Here is a 27,991-nt window from a genome sequence, read left to right as displayed (position 1 = left end):
AACAATGGCAAAGAAAGACAAACATAAGACAAGGAGTGCAGTGCAAACTGTAGCTATAAACTCATTAACATGGTGTGATTCAGGTGCAGGTGGTCATGTGACTGATGCAGCGAGGAGCCTGCTGGGAACTGTAGTTCAGAGTTCCTTCTCTGGAATACATGACCCCCTCCCCTGGCAGTCCTGGCCCTCTGGACAAAATGTCTTCACAACCCCTTAGATCCCAAGGCAGGCAGGAATTGTTCAACAGAACTGGCATAAAATTAGCCATGAAAATGTGCGAATAGGTGTCCGCTATAATGTACACCCTTTAGATTTTTCCATCCATCCATCCATCCATCCATCTTCTATACCACTTATCTTTTTCAGGGTCACGGGGAACCTGGAGCCTATCCCAAGGAGCATCGGGCACAGGGCGGGGTACACCCTGGACAGGGTGCCAATCCATCGCAGGGCACAATCACATACACATTCACACACCCATTCATACACTACGGACACTTTAGACATGAGAATCAGCCTACCATGCATGTCTTTGGACTGGGGGAGGAAACCGGAGTACCCGGAGGAAACCCCCACAGCACGGGGAGAACATGCAAACTCCGCACACACAGGATCCCGTGGGAATTGAACCTGGAGGTGTGAGGCGAACGTGCTAACCACTAAGCCACCGTGCACGCTCCTTTTAGATTTTTGATAATAAAATAAACTATTAAATCACATGTAAATTTTATATTAATTTCACTACCGAATGGACCCATACACAAAATATGCCATAATTTAAAGCTCAATAGCATTTAAAGGAAATGATGTACAGTGACATAACGAACTGTAAAGTGTTCAGCTAGGTGTCTGCTATAACACACCTGTTAGATTTGATATTTTTGACACCTAGATGAAAACTTTACAGTTGGTTATATTACTGTAAGTTATTCACTTCAAATGCTATTGAAGTTATAAACGTGTTTAACAATGTCGTATGTAACTTTAGAGATGGTCCCTTAACTTCCACATATCTGTGAACATCGAACGTCCAACGTCAAGCCAACTTTATACCAGTCAATAACAATGACCCTTAGTTAAGTAAAGCCTAAAGTGCAGCAAAGAACTCCCCCAGCCTCAGGAAGCACTCAGATCCTACAAGGAGAACACAAGAATAATCAATTATATATTGATTTTTTTAATATGCTCAAAGCAGGCAAACAAAAAACAAAACAAAACAACCCCACACACAAACTTACTGTCACAAAAACTCATAACCCCGAGCTCAAACTGATGACAGGAAGCAAGTTTACCAAGACTGACCAGAACCACATGTATCACCTAGATGTAGCCAACATGTAAACAAAGAAGTTTAAACTAACAAAGCCAATTAACACTCACGAGATAAATATAGGAATTAATATGAGCGAGTGTTTTAGGTTTAGCATTTTAAATTTGGGCCTTTGCAACTTAAGCTGAAATGAGTCACCTCAAACACACTTCCTCCATTCTTAGCATATTAGAAAAAAGGTGTGTTTAAAGGTATGTGTGGAACAGGTTACACAGGTTACACAAACGGAAGTACACTAAACTGACATTGTGGACTTATTGACAGTCTTTACTTTTTAGCGTCCTTATCAAGAAAATATTACCCTTACAAAGTGGTGAGTATTTAGATTTTTTGGTAGAACAGATATGCATTAAATTGTGCACAGAGTGTAATTCATAAAATGTTATTTATCTTGTAAATCAGACTGAAGCAATAATGATAAACTGTCTTTCAGGGATGATGTTTTTCTGTGTGACTCTCCTGATTCTCTTCAGCTTCACGAAATTTCAATCAGGTATGGAGAAAAACTATTCTGTGTGTGTTTGTGTTTGTGTGTGTGTGTGTGTGTGTGTGTGTGTGTGTGTGTGTGTGTGTGTGTGTGTGTGTGTGTGTGTACAGTGGTGACAAGCAGATTCCCAAGTTAGGAGGCTGGCTGATGGTGTTAGCATTTTAGCCTCACATGCTTTTTCCCACTCGGCCATTCAACTACTTGGAAGCCAAATTATAACGTTTTGAATAAACACAATTATGTGTATGAGAATGTGTAAAAGTGCTAATTCACTAATTCCACATCCAGCTTCATCCCTTAACCAGTAACTGCATGTTGGCAGAGAGCCGACAGTGTTTAATCTGGTTTTACCATTGCTGTTATTGTTGTTGTTGTTGTTTTGTCACAAAGTTTTTTTGGTCACAGGAGAATTATCTGGCTCTGCTGGTCACAGGGATTTCAGCCACATTTCTTTTCTTTTTGAACAGACTGAGATGGGCATTAGGGAGTGTAAATAAAATGACAGACAAAACGCTTGTGTAAACAATAAAGCACTCCAGACACGTGGGTTTTTTCAGCCACATAATACACTGAGGTCATGACTTAAGCCATCACTTTTTTCATGATCCACACATTTTTCCAGGTTATTTGTACTAGTAAAATAAGAAATAATTAAAAATTGATGATTATACCTTTGAGTTGCTACCTACAACTACAGTATTGCTACCTACATTACTTGTCCTGCAAAATTTCTTTAAAATTGCATTTAAATATGAATTGCTTTAAAGATTTTATATTTTCATGAGTTTGCCTCTTGTTCTGCTACAGACAGCAAACACCAGCAGTAGAGCTACAATATGCAAGAATATCATGAAAAGTCAAAATGTACTAACCCCATTTCCATAAAAGCTGGGATTTTTTTTCCCCTAAAATGCAATAACAACAAAAATCAGTGATTTGTCAAGTCTCTTGAAACTTTAATTAACTGACAAAAGTACAAAGAAGAGATATTCAATGTTTTCACTGACCAAAATTGTATTTTGTAAATATAAACAGATTTAGAATTTGATGCCTTCAACACACTCAAAAAAAGTCGGGACAGAAGAGTATTTACCGCTGTGTTACATCACCCTTCCTTTTAATTACACTTTTTAATGGTTGGGAACTGAGGATTCTAATTGTTGCAGTTTTGCAAGAGAAATTTTGGCCCATTCTTGCTTGATACAAGACTTCAGCTGCTCCACAGTTCTTGGTCGCCATTTTCTGATTCTCCTCTTCATGATGCGCCAGAGGAGACAGATCTGGTCTGCTGGCAGGCCAGTCAAGCACACGCACTCTGAGTCTATGAAGCCACGCTGTTGTAGCATGTGCAGAATGAGGCTTGTCTTTGTCCTGCTGAAATATCCATTGACTTCCTGGGAAAAGACATTACCTTGATGGCAGCATATGTCTCTCTAAAATCCCAATATACGCCTCCACATCAATGGTACCTTCACACATATGCAAGTCACCCATGCTGTAGGCACTGATATCATACCATCACAGATGCTGGCTTTTGCACCTCTCGCTTCTAGCAGTCTGGTTGCTCTTTTTCATCTTTGGCACGAAGAAGTCAACATCCATTTTTCCTGAAAACAAACTGAGATATGGACTGATCTTACCACAGCACACGTTTCCACTGGCGTTCAGTCCATCTGAGGTGAGCTCAGGCCCAGAGAACTCAGTGGCATTTCTGAGTAGAGTTGATGTGTGGCTTCCAACTTACATAATAGCATTTCGGTTGCATTTCTAGATCCAGCGGTGGACTGTGTTAAGTGACAACGATCTTCCAAAGTATTCCCGAGCCCATGTTGTTATATTTATCACAGTAGCATGACGATTCCTCAGGCAATGCTGCCTAAGGGCTCGAAGGTCATACACATTCAACACTGGTTTCCAGCCTTGCCCTTTATGTAATGAGATTTCTCCGCATTCCCTGAATTTTTCACAATATTATACACTGTAGATGGTGGAAGACCTCAATTCTTTGCAATCTTCCAGTGAGCAATGTTCTTTTTGAACTGACTGACAATTCTCTCACAAAGTTTGGCACAAAGTGGTGAGCCACAACCCATCCTTGCTTGCAAAGACTAAGCCTTTGGTGGCTGTTCCTTTTATGCCCAACCCTGATACCCTCCCCTGTTACCAATTAACCTGGTCCTCCAAAAATGGTGTTACTTGAATATTCTATAAACTTTTCAATCTTATTTTGCCTCTGTCCCAATTTTTTTGTGTGTGTGTTGAAGGCATCAAATTCTAAACTTGTTTATATTTACAAAATACAATTAAGTTGGTCAGTGAAAACATTGAATATATTTTCTTTGTACTTTTGTCAGTTAATTAAAGTTTCAAGAGACTTCACACATCACAGATTTTTGTTTTTATTCCATTTACAAAAAAAACTCACATTTTATGGAAATGGAGTTAATACATACAAATACAGATTTGTTAAAAGAAAAGCTTGATTGTTCATCTATACATAAAAATCCCTTTGGCCAAATGGTTTAGGAAACATGTTTTGATGGACATAAATTTGTAATATTTGGATTCTTAAATGTTTGATTTTTGTTTTTACTTTAAATATATTCATTTTCATAGATATATACATCCTTATGTCTTATTGTCTTGATCATTTTAGTTATTAGTTAAGGCAATAAACAAAATTTTTTTTTTTAAAAAGTCCACAGCTGAAAATAAAGTGTATAGGTCAATGTCCAATTAAATAAGCTATGTCTTTTTACACATAAAAATTAAATAAAATAAAAACCACATATACACATTATATACATACATACATACATACATACATACTGTGAGGAATTAGCCCGGGGAAGGGCGGCGTACAGACCCACAGGAGACAGAAGGATGTTCGCAAACGGCGGTTTATTGTGGCTAGGGTGAGGCGAATGGGTTATAAGTGGATGAGTGCGGGGTTTGGTGGAGTCGTGACGGCCGGCGGCGTCTACTCGTGGCGGAGGCGGGATTCCCGAGGCGGGGCGGGGGTTTTCCCGGGCCGGCGTCCTCCGTATGTGCGACTCTCACTATCCGGCAGTTTCGTCCGCGCTTGTACCTCGGAGTCCGTCTTGACGCTACGATATTCTCTTCCCCTTCCCGGCCGGAAGCGCGCCCTTTTATCCTCCTCCGCCGTCGCCTGAGTGGTGGGGCTTCCCCGTTGGATCCGCCAATCGCTGGGCGGAGTCGCGTCAGTCCCGCCCTGCCGCGGCGGTCCTTCTGGCGGAATGTTCGGCAGGAAGCTGCCCACGTCGTGCCGGTGCGGCAGTTGGAGAAGGAGCGATTTCCTTCTTGTGTGCGCCGGCCCTCTGCCGGTCGCGACAATACATACATACATACATACATGTACATCACAAAAAAAATTTGAATATTGTGGAAAAGTTTTTTTTTCTGTGATTTAATTCAAAAAGTGGAACTTTCACATATTCTGCATTCGTTACACATAAAGTGAAATATTTCAAGCCTTTTTTTTTGTTTTAATCTTGATGATTACAGATTACAGCTCATGGAATTCAAAAATCCAGTATCTCAAATTATTAGAATAAAGAATTATAAAACAGAAATGTCCACCTGAGAAGAGCTCTAATCAGATAATTAACTCAAAACTCCTGAAAGGTTTCCTGAGTCTTTAATCTTCCAGTCTGGTTCAGTACACACAACCACAATCATGGGGAAAATGAAAGTAAAATTTACATTTCATTTGGAAATCAAGGTCCACATACACGCATACATACATACATACATACATACATACATACATACATAATATTGGTAATGATATACAGTATTTGTGTGTTTTTCCGGAAAAAAAAAAAAAAAACCCAGAGGGATTAACGGTGGCTGGTCCAGAAGCTCCTCTTGTTGCTGTAGCTGGTGAAGACCTGGTTCTGCCCTGTTTTATCAAACCCATCACCAGCGCTGTGCACATGACAGTGGAGTGGATGAGATTAAAGCATGGGGCTTCATTAGTGCATCTCTATAAGGATCATGAAGACAGAAATGAAAAGCAGGCTCAGTCTTACAGAGGAAGAACATCACTGTTTAAAGAGGAGCTACAGAAAGGCAACGCTTCTCTCAAACTCTCAGCTCTCCGAGTCTCTGATGAAGGAGAATATAAATGTCTCATTGAGGACAAATCCTGGTATGATGACATCACTGTTCACGTCACTGTCGAGGGTAAGATCTATTTCTACACTTTATACAGTCAATGTTATGTACGATAAACTTTCTTTTCTCTTAACATCAATGGTTTTTGCATAAATAACCACATCATAATTTGTATTTTTCCATTGTATTTATTTATTTAAGTGGGTTTTTAGAATGGGAGTTCACTCACTCACTGAATCACAAGTTTCCAACTCTGGTCCTGGAGAACCCCCTGCCCTACACACCCCTGTTTCTAAAACACCTGATTTAACTCAGGAAGGGCTGTTAATTAGCTGATTAGTTAAATCAGGTGTGTTGGGAGAAGGGGAAACACTAAAACATGCAGGACAGAGTATTTCAGGACCAGGGCTGGGAATCTGTGGATTAAATGATCCCCAGCACAGGAGACACTCAGACATAGACTCAGTAATAATAATCGTCCTATTCTTCACACAGCTACAACTGTATAAAGATTCAGCAGCTGTGGTCTCATGCATGTGATGAATTTTTCCCACTTTGTCTGCGTTTTTCAGGCTGCACATGTGATTTGTCACCTGGCTTTCTTTTCATGAATTGTTCTGTAATAATTTATAAGCTGATTGTATTTCTGAACTATTTTCATTTTGTCTAAGCATTGTGTTATTGTTATTTGTAGTCTGAATAATTATTCAGTAGTATTTAAATAATAATTCATGTTTGTTTTACCCAATTTGAGTAAATAATGTGTTTACAACACATGTATGTTTCAAACTTGGTAGTAAAGCATGGTATCAGGGTCTGTGGAGACGGTTATGTGTTAAATGTGATTTAACTTTGTCATAACAGGAGTCCAGGATACAAAGTGCATAACTTCTTTAATAGGGACAAAAAACAACCAAGAGATAAACTGTTAGATTTCACGAATCTCAGGAATCTCACATTATGCCTGTCAGATCGTCCATCATGCCTTCCAGTCTGTTTTACCATTAACTTCTATTAACTTTTAGAAAGTGTGGTTTACCGTGGAGCGTTCAGGCCTGGGGGTCTAAAATGAACACACACTGACTTCTTGCATGCTCATAAAGATATCCCACTTTATTCGTGCAAACCAAGAGTATTTATGCACATTGATAACAGCAGTGCGTGGACGGTTTCTTCTGGTCCAGGTGTTATACAGATTTAAACAAAACACACAGCACATAGTCATAATACAAAATAAGTCCTGTGTCATGTTGACACGGAAATACATAATAATATAATCAAGGATAGCTGTTGATCAGCTTATTCAAAGAGGTTATTCAATATATACATTCATCATAGGTATTTGATAGCACAGAGACACACAAACAGAAACTATAACCCAGTATTCCCTGTATCCAAGGTGTCTTAATACAGTTCATAATATAAGAGGACATGATATAAGAGAATTTCCTTTCATATACCAAAACTGGGACCCACAAAGGGCTGGGCTAATGCTAGGCTAGGCAAGGAAAACAAAACCATTCAGAGAAAACATTAACCAAAATCTAGCCACGCATGCATACACGGACTAAGCATAATGCTCCAACAACACAAAAAGCTACAAACCCAGAAGTTAAATAAGGAGACTAATAATACAATACCAAACAGGTGTGCATCATCATGACAGGAAATGGGGTGGACAACAGAAGAAGTTCAACACGGTGAGTATGGGTTGTCTCTAGTGCAGTGCCGGTCCTAGTCTTCTGGGGCCCTTAACAAAACTTTGTCAGAGGCCCCTGTCAGTGCCTTCATAAAAACCCCAAAATGACCCCCACCCCTTAATCTGTTCTTTCAGAGCAGTTTCAGTGTCAACAAACAACATACAGTGAATTGATTTCAAACATTAGTATTTAATATTGAAATAATATATTTAAGGTGCACTGCCAGTATTATATATTACATTAAAACACGTATAAGAATGTTTTGATTATTGATGTCTACCGACACGAACTGAAAATAACACTTCATCATGGGGCATTTCAAAGGAAACACAGTGGACTACTATTGAATCTGTTGATCTGGACTGACTGGAGTATTGTTTTTAATCAGTTCATTGCATGGATTGTCAAGACTAGATAAGAATTTAGAATATCTAACAACTACGAAAAATACATACCTTTTAATTTTTTTGCTTCATGTTCTTGGCACTTTTTCTTTCTTTTTTTTCTGCTCCCAATGTATAGCTTCATTTGGAAGCTATTGACATGCATTTTGACATATGGCATCATGATGTCTGAGTCTGAAATAGTAATCAAATAATTATAATCATGTATTTTTTTTTAAAAATAAATTTCCACATGACTCCTCTAAAGCTGAATCCGCATTTATATTTGCATGTTATAAAAAATATTTACAGATGGAAAATCATATACGAGATCAAAGGGGCACCATGGTGGTTCAGGGCCCTACACAGCTTGTGTAGTTTGTGTATAGGGAGGACCGGCACTGCTCTAGTGGTCCAGGGGGGATCTGTCCCTTGTAGCTGTGACAAACATATGACAAATGAGCTAAATGTGCACTACAACATCATACCCAGTTTGAACACAGTTTGTTTATATTTCTTGATGAGTGATGGGGAAATAGATAAATACAGTATATGGATCATGTGAGGGGTGTAGATGCTAAAAGTGCTTCTTTGCTCTATTTATTGTCTCCTGATGTGACCAAATCATCACTCCAACACAGTGCTGCTTCTTCTCTGTTTTTAAGACGGACAAATCAGTTCCATAACAAAAATTTGACCAATTCAATTAGACAAAGCTAATGAACTCATTATGATTTAGGCTGTTTGAAACTTTCCTTAAAAAAAATCATGCTTTTTTTTTTTTTTTTTACAATATAAAGAACAGTCTTTAAACTGAAAATGAGCAGAAAATAATAACCTCTACGGAGGTTAACAGTATAACATGATTTCACCATATTTAAAACAATACTTTTATTTATTGTGTATAGTTCTGGGAAGCCACCCGGTGATCACGATGGAGAGTTATGATCACTCAGGAGGGATTAATCTAGTGTGTGAGTCCAGAGGCTGGAACCCTGAACCTGAGGTACTGTGGATGAACAGAGAAGGAGACACTCTGCCTGCTGAAGATGCACAGATACACAGAGACACTGAGGGCTTCAGTGTGAAACGCCACATCACTGTTTATGATTATAGCGACTCCAACAAGTTTTACTGCAGACTTCAACAAAAACATCACATGATGGAGGAAGAGGTTATCATTAATAGTAAGTGTCTATGATTACAGTAGAATGTTAAAAGTTTTTAATCATTACAAATTAGGTGATTAAAGATGAAACATGATTGTGATGAACACACACTATTCTTGCATTAGAGTGTATGCATTATTTTTATTATATCTGGTGATTTTGCTACAGTTCTGTCTGAGTGTGTTTTGCATTTATCAATAATTCCTGCACAGTTTATTAAAAATATCTGTAACACTGTAAACTTGGTTTTGTTTAGGTAAAGTCTTTGATGCTTGGAAGTGGGTTGTGGGCATTTCAGTTTCAGCATGTCTTATTGCTGTCGGATCGATAGTAACTGCAGTTATCTGTTACAAGAAAGGTAATCTTTAAATCATTTTCCTTCATAATATCTCCAGCTTAAATTATATTGCAGTTTATACCATAGCTTTAGTCCACAGATTCCTATTTCTGGTTCTGGAGATCCCCATGTACTACACATTTTAATGTTTTTCCTGCAATAACACTCACTTTAGGTCAGGAAGGGCTGTTAATGAGCTGATTATCTGGATCAGGTGTTTTAGAGCACAGTAAACACGTGTAGGTCCGGGGGTTCTCCAGGACAAGGGTAAAGAACCTGTGCTTTACTCAGTAGACCACAGAAGTCCAGTTGGCCGTGCTCTCTGTGAAGAGGATGATTTAATTCTGTCTCAAACTCTCACCTCTGTCTTCATCTATTCACTTCCATTACCACAAGCCCTTTCTGAAGAAGTGAAAGGGTATTTCATTAATGAAAGTTTTGGGAGAGTATCGAGTCTCACCTTGCACATCAGAACATTATTACAGGACACAGAATCTAATTTACACTGAGGTTCACAGCTCATTTCACTAGAAACACAGAGTAGTTCTAACTTAAAATTTTAAGTTAAAACAAAAACTTAATTTAAATGTCAGCAGTGTTAAACTTTAACTTGTCTTTTCGAACTGTCAAAATAACATTGACATTGTCTTTAGTTCCACCTCTGGCTTAAGTCTTATTAACATTATGCAAACCAGCAAATGAATATTTACAGATCACCAAATGTAAATATTTTAATCCTCCTTTCTATCAGACTTGATCATTTTAGGCCAATCTGGTGAATAGATAGTTATTCATATAAAATAACTAATAAAATATTTGACAAATAGACTGCATGAAATACCACATATATTATGTGAGGCATAATAACCATTTAAACACAATCAAGCCCACATTACCTCATGTGAAAAAGGAATTTCCTCTTAATGAAGTACTTTATTTATTTGTAGAGAGCATGTTGTTCTGTCTGTCAGCACTGCATGCTGTACTGCTGCTAATCCTCCACAGAGCCGTGCCAGTGCCACAGTGTGCAGCTCTGATGTTTCTCAGCACAGCAATCACAGTGTTGCTGCCCAGTGGTGCTGTGGCTGAGTGGATTATAGATGTAGTACTGCAGATTTATTAAAGAGCTGCAGACAGAGAAATCCAGAAAACAAAATTCAAAGAGAATTTGATATTCAAAAAACAATAATCTGAAAGCTAAAATATAAAAACACAAAAAAGTAGAGCAGTCCAAGATCACAGAGAGGATCCACGATTTAACCAACTTGAATTCACAGAGAATTTCAGCAAGACTTCAGAGAGGAGGGACTGTGGTTACTGGATATCAGAAGTCTGGTAGTGAATGAGCTACACCTTTACTTCAGTCTAATTAGTGACTATTACAGGTGAGGTAGTATGTTGCGTGGCTAGTGTGACATGTTAAATGTACTGGGTGCAACAAAACTACGCAGATTTGAGCAAAGTTACAGCTTTAGAATTATATACGTGTCTAAATAAAGTGCATAATTAAGTTGCTTTGGATAAAATTGTCAACTATATGAATAAATGTACAATGTAAATAATTATCATTAGCTAGTGGCTCAGACTGGTAAGCCCAACAGGTCCTCAATCTTCATGAGTTTGTGTTACAAATTAGTTCTTATAATTGTTAATAATAATTGCTACATTAACAGTTCTATATCAGTTAGTTCCAGTCCACTAATTTGATTGGACAAGTGGCATTCCAGTAGAGCTGATATTTAGTGTAACAGCACTGAGACATTTCACTGTTTGTATCACTCCACTTGTCTGTGTTTGCTACAAAAATAAAACAGTTCTATCAATAATCTGTCACATTGAAACCGTTACTGCACTTACTACGACCTGTCAGTTACTATCAGTACCTGTCAGTTACTATGGCAACACACTGTCAATCCAGCTGTGGCTTCTTTGGAAAATATTTTGATTGATGGCACTTTTTCTTTTTCATTGTGTCTGAAATGCCAGTTGCTTGATATGTATTTCTAATTTTAAAAAATGTCTAAAATCATAATCACACGATGATCATGCTGTTGTAAAGAATATACGGCACTCTGCGTGTGGCTGAAACTAGGAAACCATATGTTAAGTGATTATCTATTTACTGTTAGTGTGCATTAGGTAGGTAGCTGGTACTGTGTCTATATTCATTTATTTTATTATATTCGGTCATATTCAGCAGTAGTCAGGCACTGTATGATATTAAATGTGAATTTTGCTGAACTGACATTAACACTGACTCAGTAATGTTCATCAAACCCTTCCCTCAGTACTCTTGACTTACAGACACAATGTAAGATGGTGAAGGTTCATGAGAAAGTGTAGATCAGAGCAAAGGGCAGAAATTACAGCTCCTTCTCATGTTTGTTTAAATGAATGCTGCTAAATTATGGGCAGCTCAAGTCACATATCGAGATTTGGACACCAGGAAGTAAACAGGACAGATATGGGCGGATATAGTTGTGGAGTGAAATCAGAGTCAGCAAAACCTGGACCTGAATTTGTCATGCTTGTAAAAATAACGTGTGTCAACAATGTGATGTTATTGAAAATTGACAATGTGAAACTTTAATTTTAAAGTATTGGTTCTGAATTAAACTATGAGATTCAAGTATTAAAAATTTCAATGTAAAAAATATCAGGCAACAAAAATTCATGTTAAAAAATTCAAGGTATCAAAAATTCAGGAAAAAATAAACCGGTAGTAAAACTAATTCAGGTTCAAACAATTCAAGCTGTCGAAAATTCAGAAAAAAACATCTGGTGTGTTGTGATTGGTCAGGACTGAGTTTGATTAGAGTCTGGCTCATTTCCTCTTACTGAGTATCCCAGATGTTTTCTCTGGATTTTTGACTTCTTGAATTTTTTACTACTTGTTTTTTAAACCCCAAATTTCTGAAACATTGAATCTTTTGAACAGCTTTTTATTACCTGAATTTCTTAACCTAAATATTAAAAACCTGAATTTCAAAATCAATATATTTAAATATCTTAAGATTCACACTGACCGTTTTCAATAACTACATTTACACATTTCTTTACATGCATTACACATTCAGGTTCAGCTGACTATGATTTCACTCCATAGAGGGTTCTGTAAGAAGAGTAGAGATACAAACACATCACTCACAATACAGTAAATTACTTGTTTTCTGTATCACTCATAACTGACCTGTAACATCATGTTCCACTTTGTGAAGTGTGCTCAATCATTTAACAAATAAATAACATCAGAGAACAATTACATTTCATAACTGCAATCTGATTTGTGTTCATTTACTTCACTATATTACACTTTTTTTAAATACTCAAAACTATTTTATCTGTTATCTTTTAGCCTCAGAGCTTCAGAAGGAGAAGGAATACGCAGGTGAGAATGAACATTTTGTGCTTTTAAAATCCTACTGAATATTTAATTGGAGGAGGCAATATCACCTTGTTAAAATGTAAGATAATAAAGCACTGTATACACGGTCTAGACATAAAAAGAAATACAATGTGTCTTTGTGTGTGTGTGTGTGTGTGTGTGTGTGTGGTCTGAAAGGAATTACAGTAAATACACATAAATTACTGATGAATCTTTACATAAGGCATTAGCTCTAATCTACAGTACATGGCCAAAATTCAATTCAATTTTATTTGTAAGCTTTACAGAAATATCAACACGGTATATAGATATTAAAGGTGCGAATTTATCCCAACTGAGCAAGCCACTTGCGACGGTGGCAAGGAAAAACTCCCTAAGATGTTAAGAGGAAGAAACCTTGAGAGGAACCAGACTCAGAAGGGAACCCATCCTCATCTGGGTAACAACAGATAGTGTGCAAAAGTTCATTATGGATTTATATGAAGTCTGTTTGGCCTTAGAAGCAGCCGTAGTCCCAGCAATCTGGAATTGGAGTAGATGAGAGCTCCATCCAGAGGTAGGACATCCGAAACGGATCAGGCAGATCCGGAGCGCAGAGAGGATCAGGATCTCTAGTATCTCCATAAATCACACATTGTGTGTGGCTCGACAGAAGGAGAGAGGGAGAGAAAAGATTGTTAGGACTGTGCTTAGCATAACAGAAAGTCTAGTCAGGGTAGGCTTGAGTAAACAAATAAGTTTTAAGCCTAGACTTTAACACTGAGACTGTGTCTGAGTCCCGAACACTAATTGGAAGACTGTTCCATAACTGTGGGGCTCTTCCCCCTGCTGAGCTGATATTTAGAGTAACAGCACTGGAACATTTCACTGTTTGTATCACTCCACTTGTCTGTGTTTCCTACATAAATAAAACAGTTCTAACAATAGTCCGTCACATTGAAACCGTTACTGCACTTACTACGACCTGTCAGTAAGTCTGTGTGTTACTATGGCAACGCACCCCTCAGTCCAGCTGTGGCTTCTTTGGGAACTTTTTTCGTTGATGGCACTTTTTTTTATTGTGTCTGAAATGTCAGTTGCTTGATATGTATTTCTAATTTTAAAAAACTGTCTAAAATCATAATCACACGATGATCATGCTGTTGTAAAGAATATACGGCACTCTGCTTGTGGTTGAAACTAGGAAACCATATGTTAAGTGATTATCTATTTACTGTTAGTGTGCATTAGGTAGGTAGTTGGAACTGTGTCTTTATTCATTTATTTTATGATATTCGGTCATATTCAGCAGTAGTCAGGCACTGTATGATATTAAATGTGAATTTTGCTGAACTGACATTAACACTGACTCAGTAATGTTCATCAAACCCTCCCCTCAGTACTCATGACTTACAGACACAATGTAAGATGCTGAAGGTTCAGGAGAAAGTGTAGATCAGAGCAAAGGGCAGAAATTACAGCTCCTTCTTATATTTAAATGAATGCTGCTAAATTATGGGCAGCTCAAGTCATATATCGAGATTTGGACACCAGGAAGTAAACAGGACAGATATGGGCGGATATAGCTGTGGAGTGAAATCAGAGTCAGCAAAACCTGGACCTGAATTTGTCATGCTTGTAAAAATAACGTGTGTCAAAAATGTGATGTTATTGAAAATTGACAATGTGAAACTTTAATTTTAAAGTATTGGTTCTGAATTAAACTATATGAGATTCAAGTATTAAAAATTTAAATGTAAAAAATATCAGGCAATAAAAATTCATGTTAAAAAATTCAAGGTATCAAAAATTCAGGAAAAAATAAACCGGTAGTAAAACTAATTCAGGTTCAAACAATTCAAGCTGTCGAAAATTCAGAAAAAAACATCTGGTGTGTTGTGATTGGTCAGGACTGAGTTTGATTAGAGTCTGGCTCATTTCCTCTTTCTGAGTATCCCAGATGTTTTCTCTGGATTTTTGACTTCTTGAATTTTTTACTACTTGTTTTTTAAACCCCAAATTTCTGAAACATTGAATCTTTTGAACAGCTTTTTATTACCTGAATTTCTTAACCTAAATATTAAAAACCTGAATTTCAAAATCAATATATTTAAATATCTTAAGATTCACACTGACCGTTTTCAATAACTACATTTACACATTTCTTTACATGCATTACACATTCAGGTTCAGGTTCTGCTGACTCTGATTTCACTCCATAGAGGGTTCTGTAAGAAGAGTAGAGATACAAACACATCACTCACAATACAGTAAATTACTTGTTTTCTATATCACTCATAACTGACCTGTAACATCATGTTCCACTTTGTGAAGTGTGCTCAATCATTTAACAAATAAATAACATCAGAGAACAATTACATTTCATAACTGCAATCTGATTTGTGTTCATTTACTTCACTATATTACACTTTTTTTAAATACTCAAAACTATTTTATCTGTTATCTTTTAGCCTCAGAGCTTCAGAAGGAGAAGGAATACGCAGGTGAGAATGAACATTTTGTGCTTTTAAAATCCTACTGAATATTTAATTGGAGGAGGCAATATCACCTTGTTAAAATGTAAGATAATAAAGCACTGTATACACGGTCTAGACATAAAAAGAAATACAATGTGTCTTTGTGTGTGTGTGTGTGTGTGTGTGTGTGTGTGGTCTGAAAGGAATTACAGTAAATACACATAAATTACTGATGAATCTTTACATAAGGCATTAGCTCTAATCTACAGTACATGGCCAAAATTCAATTCAATTTTATTTGTAAGCTTTACAGAAATATCAACACGGTATATAGATATTAAAGGTGCGAATTTATCCCAACTGAGCAAGCCACTTGCGACGGTGGCAAGGAAAAACTCCCTAAGATGTTAAGAGGAAGAAACCTTGAGAGGAACCAGACTCAGAAAGGAACCCATCCTCATCTGGGTAACAACAGATAGTGTGCAAAAGTTCATTATGGACTTCATATTTATATGAAGTCTGTTTGGCCTTAGAAGCAGCCGTAGTCCCAGCAATCTGGAATTGGAGTAGATGAGAGCTCCATCCAGAGGTAGGACATCCGAAACGGATCAGGCAGATCCGGAGCGCAGAGAGGATCAGGATCTCTAGTATCTCCATAAATCACACATTGTGTGTGGCTCGACAGAAGGAGAGAGGGAGAGAAAAGATTGTTAGGACTGTGCTTAGCATAACAGAAAGTCTAGTCAGGGTAGGCTTGAGTAAACAAATAAGTTTTAAGCCTAGACTTTAACACTGAGACTGTGTCTGAGTCCCGAACACTAATTGGAAGACTGTTCCATAACTGTGGGGCTCTTCCCCCTGCTGAACTGATATTTAGTGTAACAGCACTGGGACATTTCACTGTTTGTATCACTCCACTTGTCTGTGTTCGCTACATAAATAAAACAGTTCTAACAATAGTCCGTCACATTGAAACCGTTACTGCACTTACTACGACCTGTCAGTTAGTCTGTGTGTTACTATGGCAACACACCACTCAATCCAGCTGTGGCTTCTTTGGGAACTATTTTCGTTGATGGCACTTTTTTATTGTGTCTGAAATGTCAGTTGCTTGATATGTATTTCTAATTTTAAAAAACTGTCTAAAATCATAATCACACGATGATCATGCTGTTGTAAAGAATATACGGCACTCTGCTTGTGGTTGAAACTAGGAAACCATATGTTAAGTGATTATCTATTTACTGTTAGTGTGCATTAGGTAGGTAGTTGGAACTGTGTCTTTATTCATTTATTTTATGATATTCGGTCATATTCAGCAGTAGTCAGGCACTGTATGATATTAAATGTGAATTTTGCTGAACTGACATTAACACTGACTCAGTAATGTTCATCAAACCCTCCCCTCAGTACTCATGACTTACAGACACAATGTAAGATGCTGAAGGTACAGGAGAAAGTGTAGATCAGAGCAAAGGGCAGAAATTACAGCTCCTTCTCATGTTTGTTTAAATGAATGCTGCTAAATTATGGGCAGCTCAAGTCACATATCGAGATTTGGACACCAGGAAGTAAACAGGACAGATATGGGCGGATATAGTTGTGGAGTGAAATCAGAGTCAGCAAAACCTGGACCTGAATTTGTCATGCTTGTAAAAATAACGTGTGTCAAAAATGTGATGTTATTGAAAATTGACAATGTGAAACTTTCATTTAAAAGTATTGGTTCTGAATTAAACTATATGAGATTCAAGTATTAAAAATTTCAATGTAAAAAATATCAGGCAACAAAAATTCATGTTAAAAAATTCAAGGTATCAAAAATTCAGGAAAAAATAAACCGGTAGTAAAACTAATTCAGGTTCAAACAATTCAAGCTGTCGAAAATTCAGAAAAAAACATCTGGTGTGTTGTGATTGGTCAGGACTGAGTTTGATTAGAGTCTGGCTCATTTCCTCTTTCTGAGTATCCCAGATGTTTTCTCTGGATTTTTGACTTCTCAAATTTTTTAATACCTGTTTTTTAAACCCCAAATTTCTGAAACATTGAATCTTTTGAACAGCTTTTTATTACCTGAATTTCTTAACCTAAATATTAAAAACCTGAATTTCAAAATCAATACATTTAAATATCTTAAGATTCACACTGACCGTTTTCAATAACTACATTTACACATTTCTTTACATGCATTCTTTACACATTCAGGTTCAGGTTCTGCTGACTCTGATTTCACTCCATAGAGGGTTCTGTAAGAAGAGTAGAGATACAAACACATCACTCACAATACAGTAAATTACTTGTTTTCTATATCACTCATAACTGACCTGTAACATCATGTTCCACTTTGTGAAGTGTGCTCAATCATTTAACAAATAAATAACATCAGAGAACAATTACATTTCATAACTGCAATTTGATTTGTGTTCATTTACTTCACTATATTACACTGTTTAATCTATTTATTCTTTTATTTATATAGAATATACACACAATACTCAACTATTTTATCTGTTTTAGCCTCAGAGCTTCAGAAGGAGAAGGAATACGCAGGTGAGAATGAACTTTTTGTGCTTTTAAAATCCTACTGAATATTTAATTGGAGGAGGCAATATCACCTTGTTAAAATGTAAGATAATAAGAGACAAACACTGGCAGTAGAATGGACTAAAGAGCTCAGTGACTTTAAACGTGGTGCTGTCAGTTTGTCATCTTTACCACAGGTCAGTTTGTGAAATTTCTTCCCTTCTAGATCTGCCTCTGTGAACTGTAAAGATACGTTCACACTAGAGAGCGACAGGCAACTGTTCATGTTCTATATACACACATGACACAGAGCTGCAATTTCAGTATCAGTGACAGCGTGACAAGTAACATGTGATTTGAGATTTTCTCAACTTTATGTAAGTTGGGTCTGATGTACCTCAGTGGTTAAGACGTTGGACTACTGATTGGAAGGTCATGAGTTCAAACCCCAGCACCATCGAGCTGCCACTGTTGGGCCCTTGAGCAAGTCAACTGCTCAGATGTATAAATGAGATAAATGTAAGCCACTCTGGATAAGGGCGTCTGCCAAATGCCATAAATGTAAATGACATGGTAAATCCAAACGATGCTTAACTAAAAAATTGACATAAAACTCACAACCATGGTTTCATTGTATCATGTCGTATATGACTTCTCATTAAACCTGTAAAGAGACGTTAAAAGAAAAATAGCTAGTACAGTTAGCTTGTGCTACTAATAGCTAATACGAATACGTTATGTAACGAACATCAAACAACAGATTTTTCACACTTTTTCTACCTTAATAAAACGTTACAGTTCAAAGTGCATTTTAAAGATAAATAAATAATATACTGTAGTTAACTGTGTGCTGTAAGCTACATTTTGGTCATGACTCTCACTGGAGCTGAATGGACGGTACACACCCACACACAACAGCAGCAGCACTCGCTCCACACCCACAAGAGACAAACTACAAGTGACATGAGAGACATGTCGTGTGCTAGTGTGAACATGGAGTAAGTGCTATTTTTGTGAAATGGAGGTGTTTATGAGCAACAACAGCTCAGTCATGAAGTATTAGTCCACACAAACTCTCAGAACAGGACCGCTGAGTGCTGAAGCTCGTAGTGCATAAAAATCACCTTTCCTCTGTTGTATCACTCACTACAGAGATCCAAACTGCCAATGGAAGCAACATCAGCACAAGAACTGTGCATCAGGAGCTTCATGAAATAGGTTTCCATGGCCAAGCAGCTGCACACAAGCCTAAGATCACTATGTGCAATGCCAACTCCATATTAATGCCCATGGTTTTGGAATGAGATTTCCAACAAGCTCATATAGGTGTGATGGCCAGGTGTCCACATACTTTTGTCCATATAGTGTATATAATATTATTCATATGACCTTCTGCATGTGTTAAACACCACATTTCTACTGTCTATAAAATGTATTATAGAAACAAAGTTAAATAAAGTGAACTTGTTGGTTTTATTCAACACACAACTCACACAGTGGAAAATAATAAGTGTATTAAACATTATCCTACAAGTATGTCTAATCTCTAATATGAACTTTTTTTCTCTTTTTAGAGCTGCAGAGACAGAGAGTGGAAGACGGTAATTACATCTGAGTTTGTGACACTTTAAGGACTTTTATTTTTCAGATTTGTGAAGAACTGTGAGGAGAGAAATTAGATACATAATGTTTGGGATGAAGCATATATTTTTATTTGCCTCTGTACTCCACAATTTTAAATTTGTACTCAAACTATTTACACAAGGTTAAAGTGCACGTACTCTTTAATAATGAGTATTTTATACCCCTGAGTTTTACCATGTGAAAATAACAGCACTCAGAATTCATTGTGCTCCTGCCATCAGCAGTTACATTATCAGTGAAGATGAGTGAGCCAGTACCTGAGGCAGTCGTACAGGACCATGTTTTACAGATGAGGTGGTATGCTTTGGATCTTGTCCAGTCCCTTTTCACCTCCACACTCTGCTCTTGCCATTGCTCTAATACGAGTTCATCTTGGTCTTATCTGTCCACTAGACCTTTTTCCAGAACTCTGCAGGCTCCTTTAAGTATTTTTTAGTAAACTATCCTGTCCATCCTGTTTTTGTGGAGAACTAGTGGTCTGCATCTTGCAGTGTAGCCTCTGTATTTCTGTTCATGAAGTCTTCTGCAGACATTATTCACTGACAAATCCACACCTGCCTCCTGAAGAGTGTTTCTGATCTGTCAGACAGGTGTATGAGGATTTTTCTTCATTATGGTGAGAATCTTCTGCTATCAGCTGTGGAGATCTTCTTTGGCCTACCAGACCCTTTATAGTTACTAAGCTCACCCATTCTCTCTTTCTTCTTAATAATGTTCCACACAGTTTATATTTTTGTAACCCTGAAGTTTGGCCAATGTCTCTGACTGATTTAGTCTTGTGTCTCAGCCCTATAATGTGTCCTTGACTTTCACTGGCACTCTGGTCCTCATGTTGACGAACAGTAAAAGAAGACTAAAGGTGACCAAAAGTCTGGAATAAAGACGATGCTGAAATCTCTCTCACACCCGCACTAATGAAGCAATTAAACACACCTGAATAATCACTAACACCTGTGCAGCTCATGTCCCACATATTATGATACCATGGAATGGAGACTGTGTATAAAGTGTTGTAATTTCTACATGTTCAGAAATGTATAAAAATACACTTTATTAAAATCTGAAGATGTGCACTTTAACCACATGTGATATGTTTGAGTACAAATTTAAAATAGATGCAAATGGAAAAAGCCTTTATTGAGGGAGCGGTATATATTTAGGAAGAGGAACAGATTCTTCGATTTATATTTCTCTCCTTTCTTTACATTTCTCTATTTCTAGGCAAAAAAATCTACTGATGGCAATAAACTTGTTTCTGGTGTTTTAAATATTGATTTATTTTTTATTTGGTTTGTGGGGGCACGGGGGATTAGTGATTAGCACGTTTACCTCACATCTCCCACCTTTGCCCTGTGTGCATGTGTTCTCCCTGCGCTTCAGGGGTTTCCTCCGGGTACTCCGGTTTCCTCCACTAGTCCAAACACATGCGTTGTGGGCTGACTGGCGTTTGCAGATTGTCTGTAGTGTGTGTGATTGTGCCCTGCAGTGGGTTGGCCCCCCGTCCAGGGCGTCCCCTGCTTTTTGCCCCGCTATCCCGGGGACAGACTCCAGGCTCCCTGCGACCCTGTGTAGGATAAGCAGTATAGAAAATGGGTGGATGGATTTGGTTTGTACTTTTGGTCTGTGGTGTAAATATGATTCAAATATTAATTATTTTATTACGTTTTGCTGAATCTAATTGTATTTTGATAAATTCATATAAAATATTGATTCATGTTTCACAGAGTTATCAAAGAAGAAGAAGTTGTTCGCAGGTAAGAACAATTTTATCTTCAGTACAGTTACATCAGAGTCTCTACCGTATTTGTGTGTGTGCGCGCGCCTAACCTCAGGCAGTAAAAATAAATCTTTGTCTCTCACGGGTTTTTTTTTTTTTTTTTCAAGAAAAAGCTGCAGCTCTCTCTCTCTCTCTCTCTCACACACACACACACACACACACACACACACACACACACACAGACGTCATAACGGAACCATTCAGATAAGGAAATGCAAAGGCAGTTATTTCTAACCTATGTCAAAATAAAAGTATCCAACACAGAACAAAAAAGTTTCCATCATTAAAATTCTGAGGAAATTATAGATTTTAAAATTGACTAATCAGTTTAGTCTGTTAGCTAGTGTATAACATATACAAACGTTACATTTTCTTAATCTTTTTTATGGGATTTGCCTTTTTTTTAATTAATCCATTAGTAAATGATTGATTTATTTATTTTGCAGTGATTGTTTTCAGATAGGAGTGTGTAAGTGTATAGTGTTGTGGTCTTTCACTGCCATCTAGCGGACAAATAATATAACAACTTCATAAAACTTTACAATTTATTCTGTCGAGATGAAAACTCCTCACTACTGGATAATATCCATCATTTACATTAAAAACAGAGAAACACGAAACAAACACAAACCCCGAGAGGAACTGATAAAATGTGTTTAAGTGACTTTAAAACGATGGGAAAAATTAAATCTGATAATAAATGTAAATTTCTATCAGGTGAAACAATACACACCTGTGACTGTAAGTAAAGAGCTACAGTAAGTACAGACTGTAAATAAATTCACTGGCGTCCTGCTGCTTATTGATTAAACCTGATGATTTGATTTTGAAAAACACCAGAAAACAAAACAGTAAATAGTATGATTGACATAAACATAGAGGAGAAATGATTTTATTTAAAGTGCTGGTAGAAGATCGGGTGTAGAGGAGAAGATATTTAAGTAAACGTTACACTAGCTACTTTTATTTTGGTGTGAGTTTGAAAATGTCTCTGTTCTGTTTCTTTATCGAAATTTTCTCATGAAATGAGAAGTTCTGTGTGTCTGTGTATGGGAGTGAAAAACTGATATACATTTATAATATTGAAATATATAAGGTTGAAACCACACATCTGTATTTATTTATTTATTTAACATGCTTGAAATTCAAGTTTTCTTTTTTTCAATGTTCAGATTCATAATTTCATCATCAGTGATCCACTGATGATGATTTAATATTTTTTACCTGCAAACTCACATCTCACTCTGTGTGTTTCTCTCAGTGGATGTGACTCTGGATCCTGATACAGCTTATCCTGATCTCATCCTGTCTGCTGATGGAAAACAAGTGACACTTGGAGACACAGAACAGTATCTCCCTGATACACCACAGAGGTTTACTAGATATCCTGGTGTTCTGGGAAAGCAGAGCTTCTCCTCAGGGAGATTTTATTATGAGGTGCAGGCCAGAGGGAAAACTAAGTGGACATTAGGAGTCGCGAGAGAGAACATTAACAGGAAGGGGATTATTACACCGACTCCTCAGAATGGATTCTGGACTGTAGGGCTGAGGAATGAGAATTGGCATGCGGCATTTGCTGGTCCCCCTGTCCCCCTCACACTGAGAGAGAAGCTGGAGAAGGTGGGAGTGTTTGTGGATTATGAGGAGGGTCTGGTCTCCTTTTATGATGTGAAGTCCAGCTCTCATATCTACTCGTTCACTGCTCAGTCTTTCACTGAGAAACTCTATCCTTACTTCAGTCCTGGTTTAGATTATGGAGGTAACAATTCAGCACCACTGATCATCTCTCCTGTATTTAACACTGAATGAATTTTCACCTCACAGATTTAATCATCTATTAAATGATGAGAATTAAAAGTTAATATTTTACTTTTTCTGGTAAATTTTAGAAATACATATTCCGTTTTAAAGTGTTGTACAATTTATTTTAATACCTGTTTTTTTTCATAAACAAATAATGTTAATCCTTCAGTCTGTTTTTTACACATTATGATTGTGGAACTTTATTGATATTTGATTTGTAATGAAAGATCATTCACAGTTCACACTGAGTTTTACTGCAGAATTTAATATGATCAATAAAATGTATGAAGTTCAGCTGCTGATGTCTGTGTAGATAAAACCGAACAGACTAAATGAAAATAGAGATATATTCTATTTACACTGTATAAAAGTAGCAGTTCTTTGTAGAAATAGTTGTTAGATGCTATTTATATTTAAATAGAGGCAGATATTATTTGCGCCTCAGAATTGTTGTACATTAACAGGATGCTGTCACATTACAAAGTTGAATTCGGAAGCAAGCGCAGATCTTCATTTAATAAACAGTAAACACAAACAAAGGACTCTACAACAAACACACAATACTGTGGCAAAAATTAAATACTGTAGAATAGACAAAAGCATGGATAGATGATAACGTGAGACAATGAAAGCAGTGCAAACAGCGACATGTATAGTAGTGTGATCATTAACCGAACCGTAAATCAGGTGCAGGTGGTCATGTGACACTGGTGAGTATGGTGCAGTGGCTGCTGGGAAATGAAGTCCAGAGTGCCCTCGTTGATACATGACAGATGCAGCAATAACAGAGTGTAAATGACTAGATTTATATTTATTAAAATGGAATATAATAATAATAATAATAATAATAATAATAATAATAATAATAATAATAATAATAATAGCTTACATAAATGAAAAACATACAGTTTAAAACCATTTTAAAGTATAAAGAATAAAAATAATAATAAATAAAATACAGTGGTTTTAAGATGTAGTGCAGACTGAAACAGGATGACAGAATAGAAGACGTGTGTGTGTGTGTGTGTGTGTGTGTGTGTGTGTGTGTGTGTGTGTGTGTTTTCAGAATTCTTCTTCTATACAGTCATCCTGTTTCAGTCTGCACTACATCATAAAACCACTGTATTTAATTTATTATTATTTTTATTCTTTATATTTTTATACTTTTAAGTCCACTGGAAGTACATAATTTTGCTTACTTTTTAAACTGTGTGTGCGGGTGAGGGGGAGAGAGAGAGAGAGAGAGAGAGAGAGAGAGAGAGAGAGAGAGAGAGAGAGAGAGAGAGAGAGAGATCAACTAGTTTAACTGGTTTCCCTACCTCTGGACAAAGTGAGAGGAATGTGGATTTAAACCTTGATGGTACCGAGAAAGGACTTTAATACTTTATGTTAAATATGTTGCAGCATGTTGTATGAAACAAAAGTGAATTTAATGAGAAGAGCTTAATATGGCATTTAGTTTGTGAAATGTACTGTAACAATTACAGAACAGGGATGATGTTCCTGTGTATGTCTCTACTGCTTCTCTTCAGCTTTATGCACTCTAAAGCAGGTATAAATCCATCTTGTGTGTGCGCGTGTGTGTGTGCGTGTGTATACTCTTGCTCTATGTACATATTTTTTATTAATGTTCACCTTCATTAGTTTTCACGTATTTCATGATTTCTACAAAACAAATGTTCGATTTGTGTAAATAAATCTCCACATATTCTAGCCATGTTAGATTTGTCTATAATTATTACAGATACATGTATCATTATAATGTAGTATATCTGATGTTTTTTTTCACAATACAGAGCGATTAGAGGTGGTTGGTCCAGAAGCTCCTCTTGTTGCCGTAGCTGGTGAAGATCTGGTTCTGCCCTGTTTTATAAAACCCAACACCAGCGCTGTGCACATGAGAGTGGAGTGGTTCAGACTAGATGTAGAAGACTCATTAGTGCATCTGTATAAAGATCATGAAGACAGAGATGAAAAGCAGGCAGAGTCCTACAGAGGAAGAACTTCACTATTTAAACAGGAGCTACAGAAAGGCAACGCTTCACTCAAACTCTCATCTCTCCTAGTCTCTGATGAAGGAGAATACAAGTGTCTTGTTGAGGAGGAAAACTCATGGTATGATGACATCACTGTTCATGTCACTGTCGAAGGTAAGATCTATTGCTCTGTTCAAAGTTTATTCCCTGAACTCAGTTCAGAACAATTTTTAGATTTATTTTGCATGTGGTGGAAATTTGTTTACAACACTGAAATGAAAAGTACTTTTCTTCTTATAAAAGTTTGAATGCATGATAATTCATAATCTAATGTCTGCATTACAGCTGACCATTTATGGATTTTGTCACTTATAGATAAAGGGTCTTTAAGCAATAGACCACAGGTTCCCAAGTCTAGTCCTTGAGTATCCTGTCCTGCACATTCTACAGTTTTCACTGCTCCTAACACACCTGATTCAGATCATCAGCTAATTTACAGCCCTGCCTGGGTTGAACAGGGTGTGTTGAAGCAGGAAAAACAATAAAATAATGCCAGATTCATTAACAGACTCAGCGCCATAACATTCTGTCATTAGGGACTCCAAAGAGACACTGCAAACAACTAAGAAGCCAATTTCTAGACATGTTTACTCTTCAATCTCTAAAAGGTTATATTCTACTGGCAGATAAGTTCGCTTCTTTCTATTAATAAACACTTGAAATTAGTAAAATTATCTGTCAATAGAATGAGAACGTTTTAAGCTTGAGATGAATAAAAATATCTAGAAACAGGCTTAAGTGGATAAAATTTAAAAAGAATATATAGTCATCTATGGCTTCTAACACTGTCATGTATCAGGAGATAATACCTTGTAATACCTGTTGTTGATGATTATTGTAGTTCTGGGAAGCCACCCGGTGATCACGATGGAGAGTTATGATCACTCAGGAGGGATTAATATCGTGTGTGAGTACACTTTTTTTTTTTTTTTTTCAAGCATTACACATTCAGGTTCAGGTTCTGCTGACTCTGATTTCACTCCATAGAGGGTTCTGTAAGAAGAGTAGGGATACAAACACATCACTAACAATATAGTAAATTACTTGTTTTCTATATCACTCATAACTGACCTGTAACATCATGTTCCACTTTGTGAAGTGTGCTCAATCATTTAACAAATAAATAACATCAGAGATCAATTACATTTCATAACTGCAGTCTGATTTGTGTTCATTTACTTCACTATATTACACTGTTTAATCTATTTATTCTTTTATTTATATAGAATATACACACAATACTCAACTATTTTATCTGTTTTAGCCTCAGAGCTTCAGAAGGAGAAGGAATATGCAGGTGAGAATGAACTTTTTGTGCTTTTAAAATCCTACTGAATATTTAATTGGAGGAGACAATATCACCTTGTTAAAATGTAAGATGATAAAGCACTGTATACACGGTGTAGACATGAAAAGAAATGCAAGGTGTCTTTTTGTGTGGTCTGAAAGGAATTACAGTAAACACAAATTACTGATGAATCTTTACATATGGCATTAGCTCTAATCTACACTACATTGCCAAAAGTATGTGGACACCCCTCCTAATTACTGAGTTCAGGTGTTTCAGTCACACTCATTACTATCAGGTGCATAAAATCAAGCACATAGCTGTACAATCTCCAGAGACAAACACTGGCAGTAGAATGGACTAAAGAGCTCAGTGACTTTAAATGTGGTGCTGTCAGTTTGTCATCTTTACCACATGCCAGTTTGTGAAATTTCTTCCCTTCTAGATCTGCCTCTGTGAACTGTAAAGATACGTTCACACTAGAGAGCGACAGGCGACCGTTCACGTTCTATGTACACACACGACACAGATGATTTCAATATCAGTGACCGCACGACAAGCAACATGTGACTTGAGATTTCCTCAACTTTATGTAAATTAGGTATGACGTAGCTCAGTGTTTAAGACGTGGTTGTACTACTGACTGGAAGGTCATGAGTTCAAATCCTAGCACCGTCAAGCTGCCACTGTTGGGCCCTTGAGCAAGTCCCTTGACTAACCCTCAACTGCTCAGATGTATAAATGAGGTAAATGTAAGCCGCTCTGGATAAGGGCGTCTGCCAAATGCCATAAATGTAAATGTCATGCTAAATCCAAATGATGCTTAACTAAAAGATTGAAATAAAACTCATAACCATGGTTTCATTGTATCCTGTCATATATGACTTCTCATTAAACCTCTATAGAGACATTACAAAGAAAAATAGCTAGTACAGTTAGCTTGTGCTACTAATAGCTAATACGAATACGTTATGTAACGAACATCAAACAACAGATTTTTCACACTTTTTCCACTTTAATAAAACGTTACAGTTCTAAGTGCATTTTAAAGAGAAATAAATAATATACTGTAGTTAACTGTGTGCTGTAAGCTACATTTTGGTCATGACTCTCACTGGAGCTGAATGGACGGTACACACCCACACACAACAGCAGCAGCACTCGCTCCACACCCACAAGAGACAAACTACAAGTGACATGAGAGACATGTCGTGTGCTAGTGTGAACATGGAGTAAGTGCTGTTATTGTGAAATGGAAGTGTTTATGAGCAACAACAGCTCAGCCGTGAAGTGTTGGTCCACACAAACTCACAGAACAGGGCCGCTGAGTTCTGAAGCTCGTAGTGCATAAAAATCACCTTTCCTCTGTTGTATCACTCACTACAGAGATCCAAACTGCCAATGGAAGCAACATCAGCACAAGAACTGTGCATCAGGAGCTTCATGAAATAGGTTTCCATGGCCAAGCAGCTGCACACAAGCCTAAGATCACTATGTGCAATGCCAACTCCATAAAGTGAACTTGTTGGTTTTATT

At 37.1% G+C, this 27,991-nt stretch overlaps 2 protein-coding genes across 4 annotated transcripts in view; both read left to right on the top strand.

Annotated features, from left to right (window-relative positions):
- The window catches only part of LOC128633123 (myelin-oligodendrocyte glycoprotein), a 73,283-nt gene that overhangs the window by 12,706 nt on the left and 32,586 nt on the right, over window positions 1-27,991 (top strand). The window contains exons 1-3 of one of the 2 annotated variants that reach the window (XM_053681947.1): window positions 24,444-25,281; window positions 26,009-26,074; window positions 26,432-26,464. The exons of the other annotated variant lie outside the window; for it this stretch is intronic. Coding sequence (XP_053537922.1) covers window positions 25,029-25,281; window positions 26,009-26,074; window positions 26,432-26,464 — 352 coding nt within the window. The 5' untranslated portion in view covers window positions 24,444-25,028. Of the gene's footprint in view, window positions 1-24,443; window positions 25,282-26,008; window positions 26,075-26,431; window positions 26,465-27,991 lie in introns of those variants that run through there. 2 annotated transcript variants of the gene reach the window in all.
- Window positions 961-23,425, top strand: LOC108261535 (butyrophilin subfamily 1 member A1-like). 2 transcript variants are annotated; one of them, XM_053681932.1, is made up of 9 exons: window positions 961-1,643; window positions 1,764-1,823; window positions 5,673-6,023; window positions 8,946-9,224; window positions 9,463-9,564; window positions 17,902-17,934; window positions 19,482-19,508; window positions 21,276-21,305; window positions 22,590-23,425. In XM_053681932.1, the coding sequence occupies exons 2-9, from the start codon at window positions 1,766-1,768 to the stop codon at window positions 23,135-23,137; spliced, it is 1,428 nt and encodes a 475-aa protein (XP_053537907.1). In that variant the 5' UTR covers window positions 961-1,643; window positions 1,764-1,765; the 3' UTR covers window positions 23,138-23,425. The 2 variants fall into 2 exon arrangements, with proteins under 2 accessions (XP_053537907.1, XP_053537908.1); XM_053681933.1 differs by lacking the exon at window positions 17,902-17,934 and having other exon boundaries at window positions 962-1,643.

Source organism: Ictalurus punctatus, chromosome 7 (genome assembly GCF_001660625.3).
Source record: "Ictalurus punctatus breed USDA103 chromosome 7, Coco_2.0, whole genome shotgun sequence".
Lineage (NCBI taxonomy): Eukaryota > Metazoa > Chordata > Actinopteri > Siluriformes > Ictaluridae > Ictalurus > Ictalurus punctatus.
Note: the sequence above shows the minus strand (reverse complement) of the source record. Positions and strands in the feature narration are given on the sequence as shown.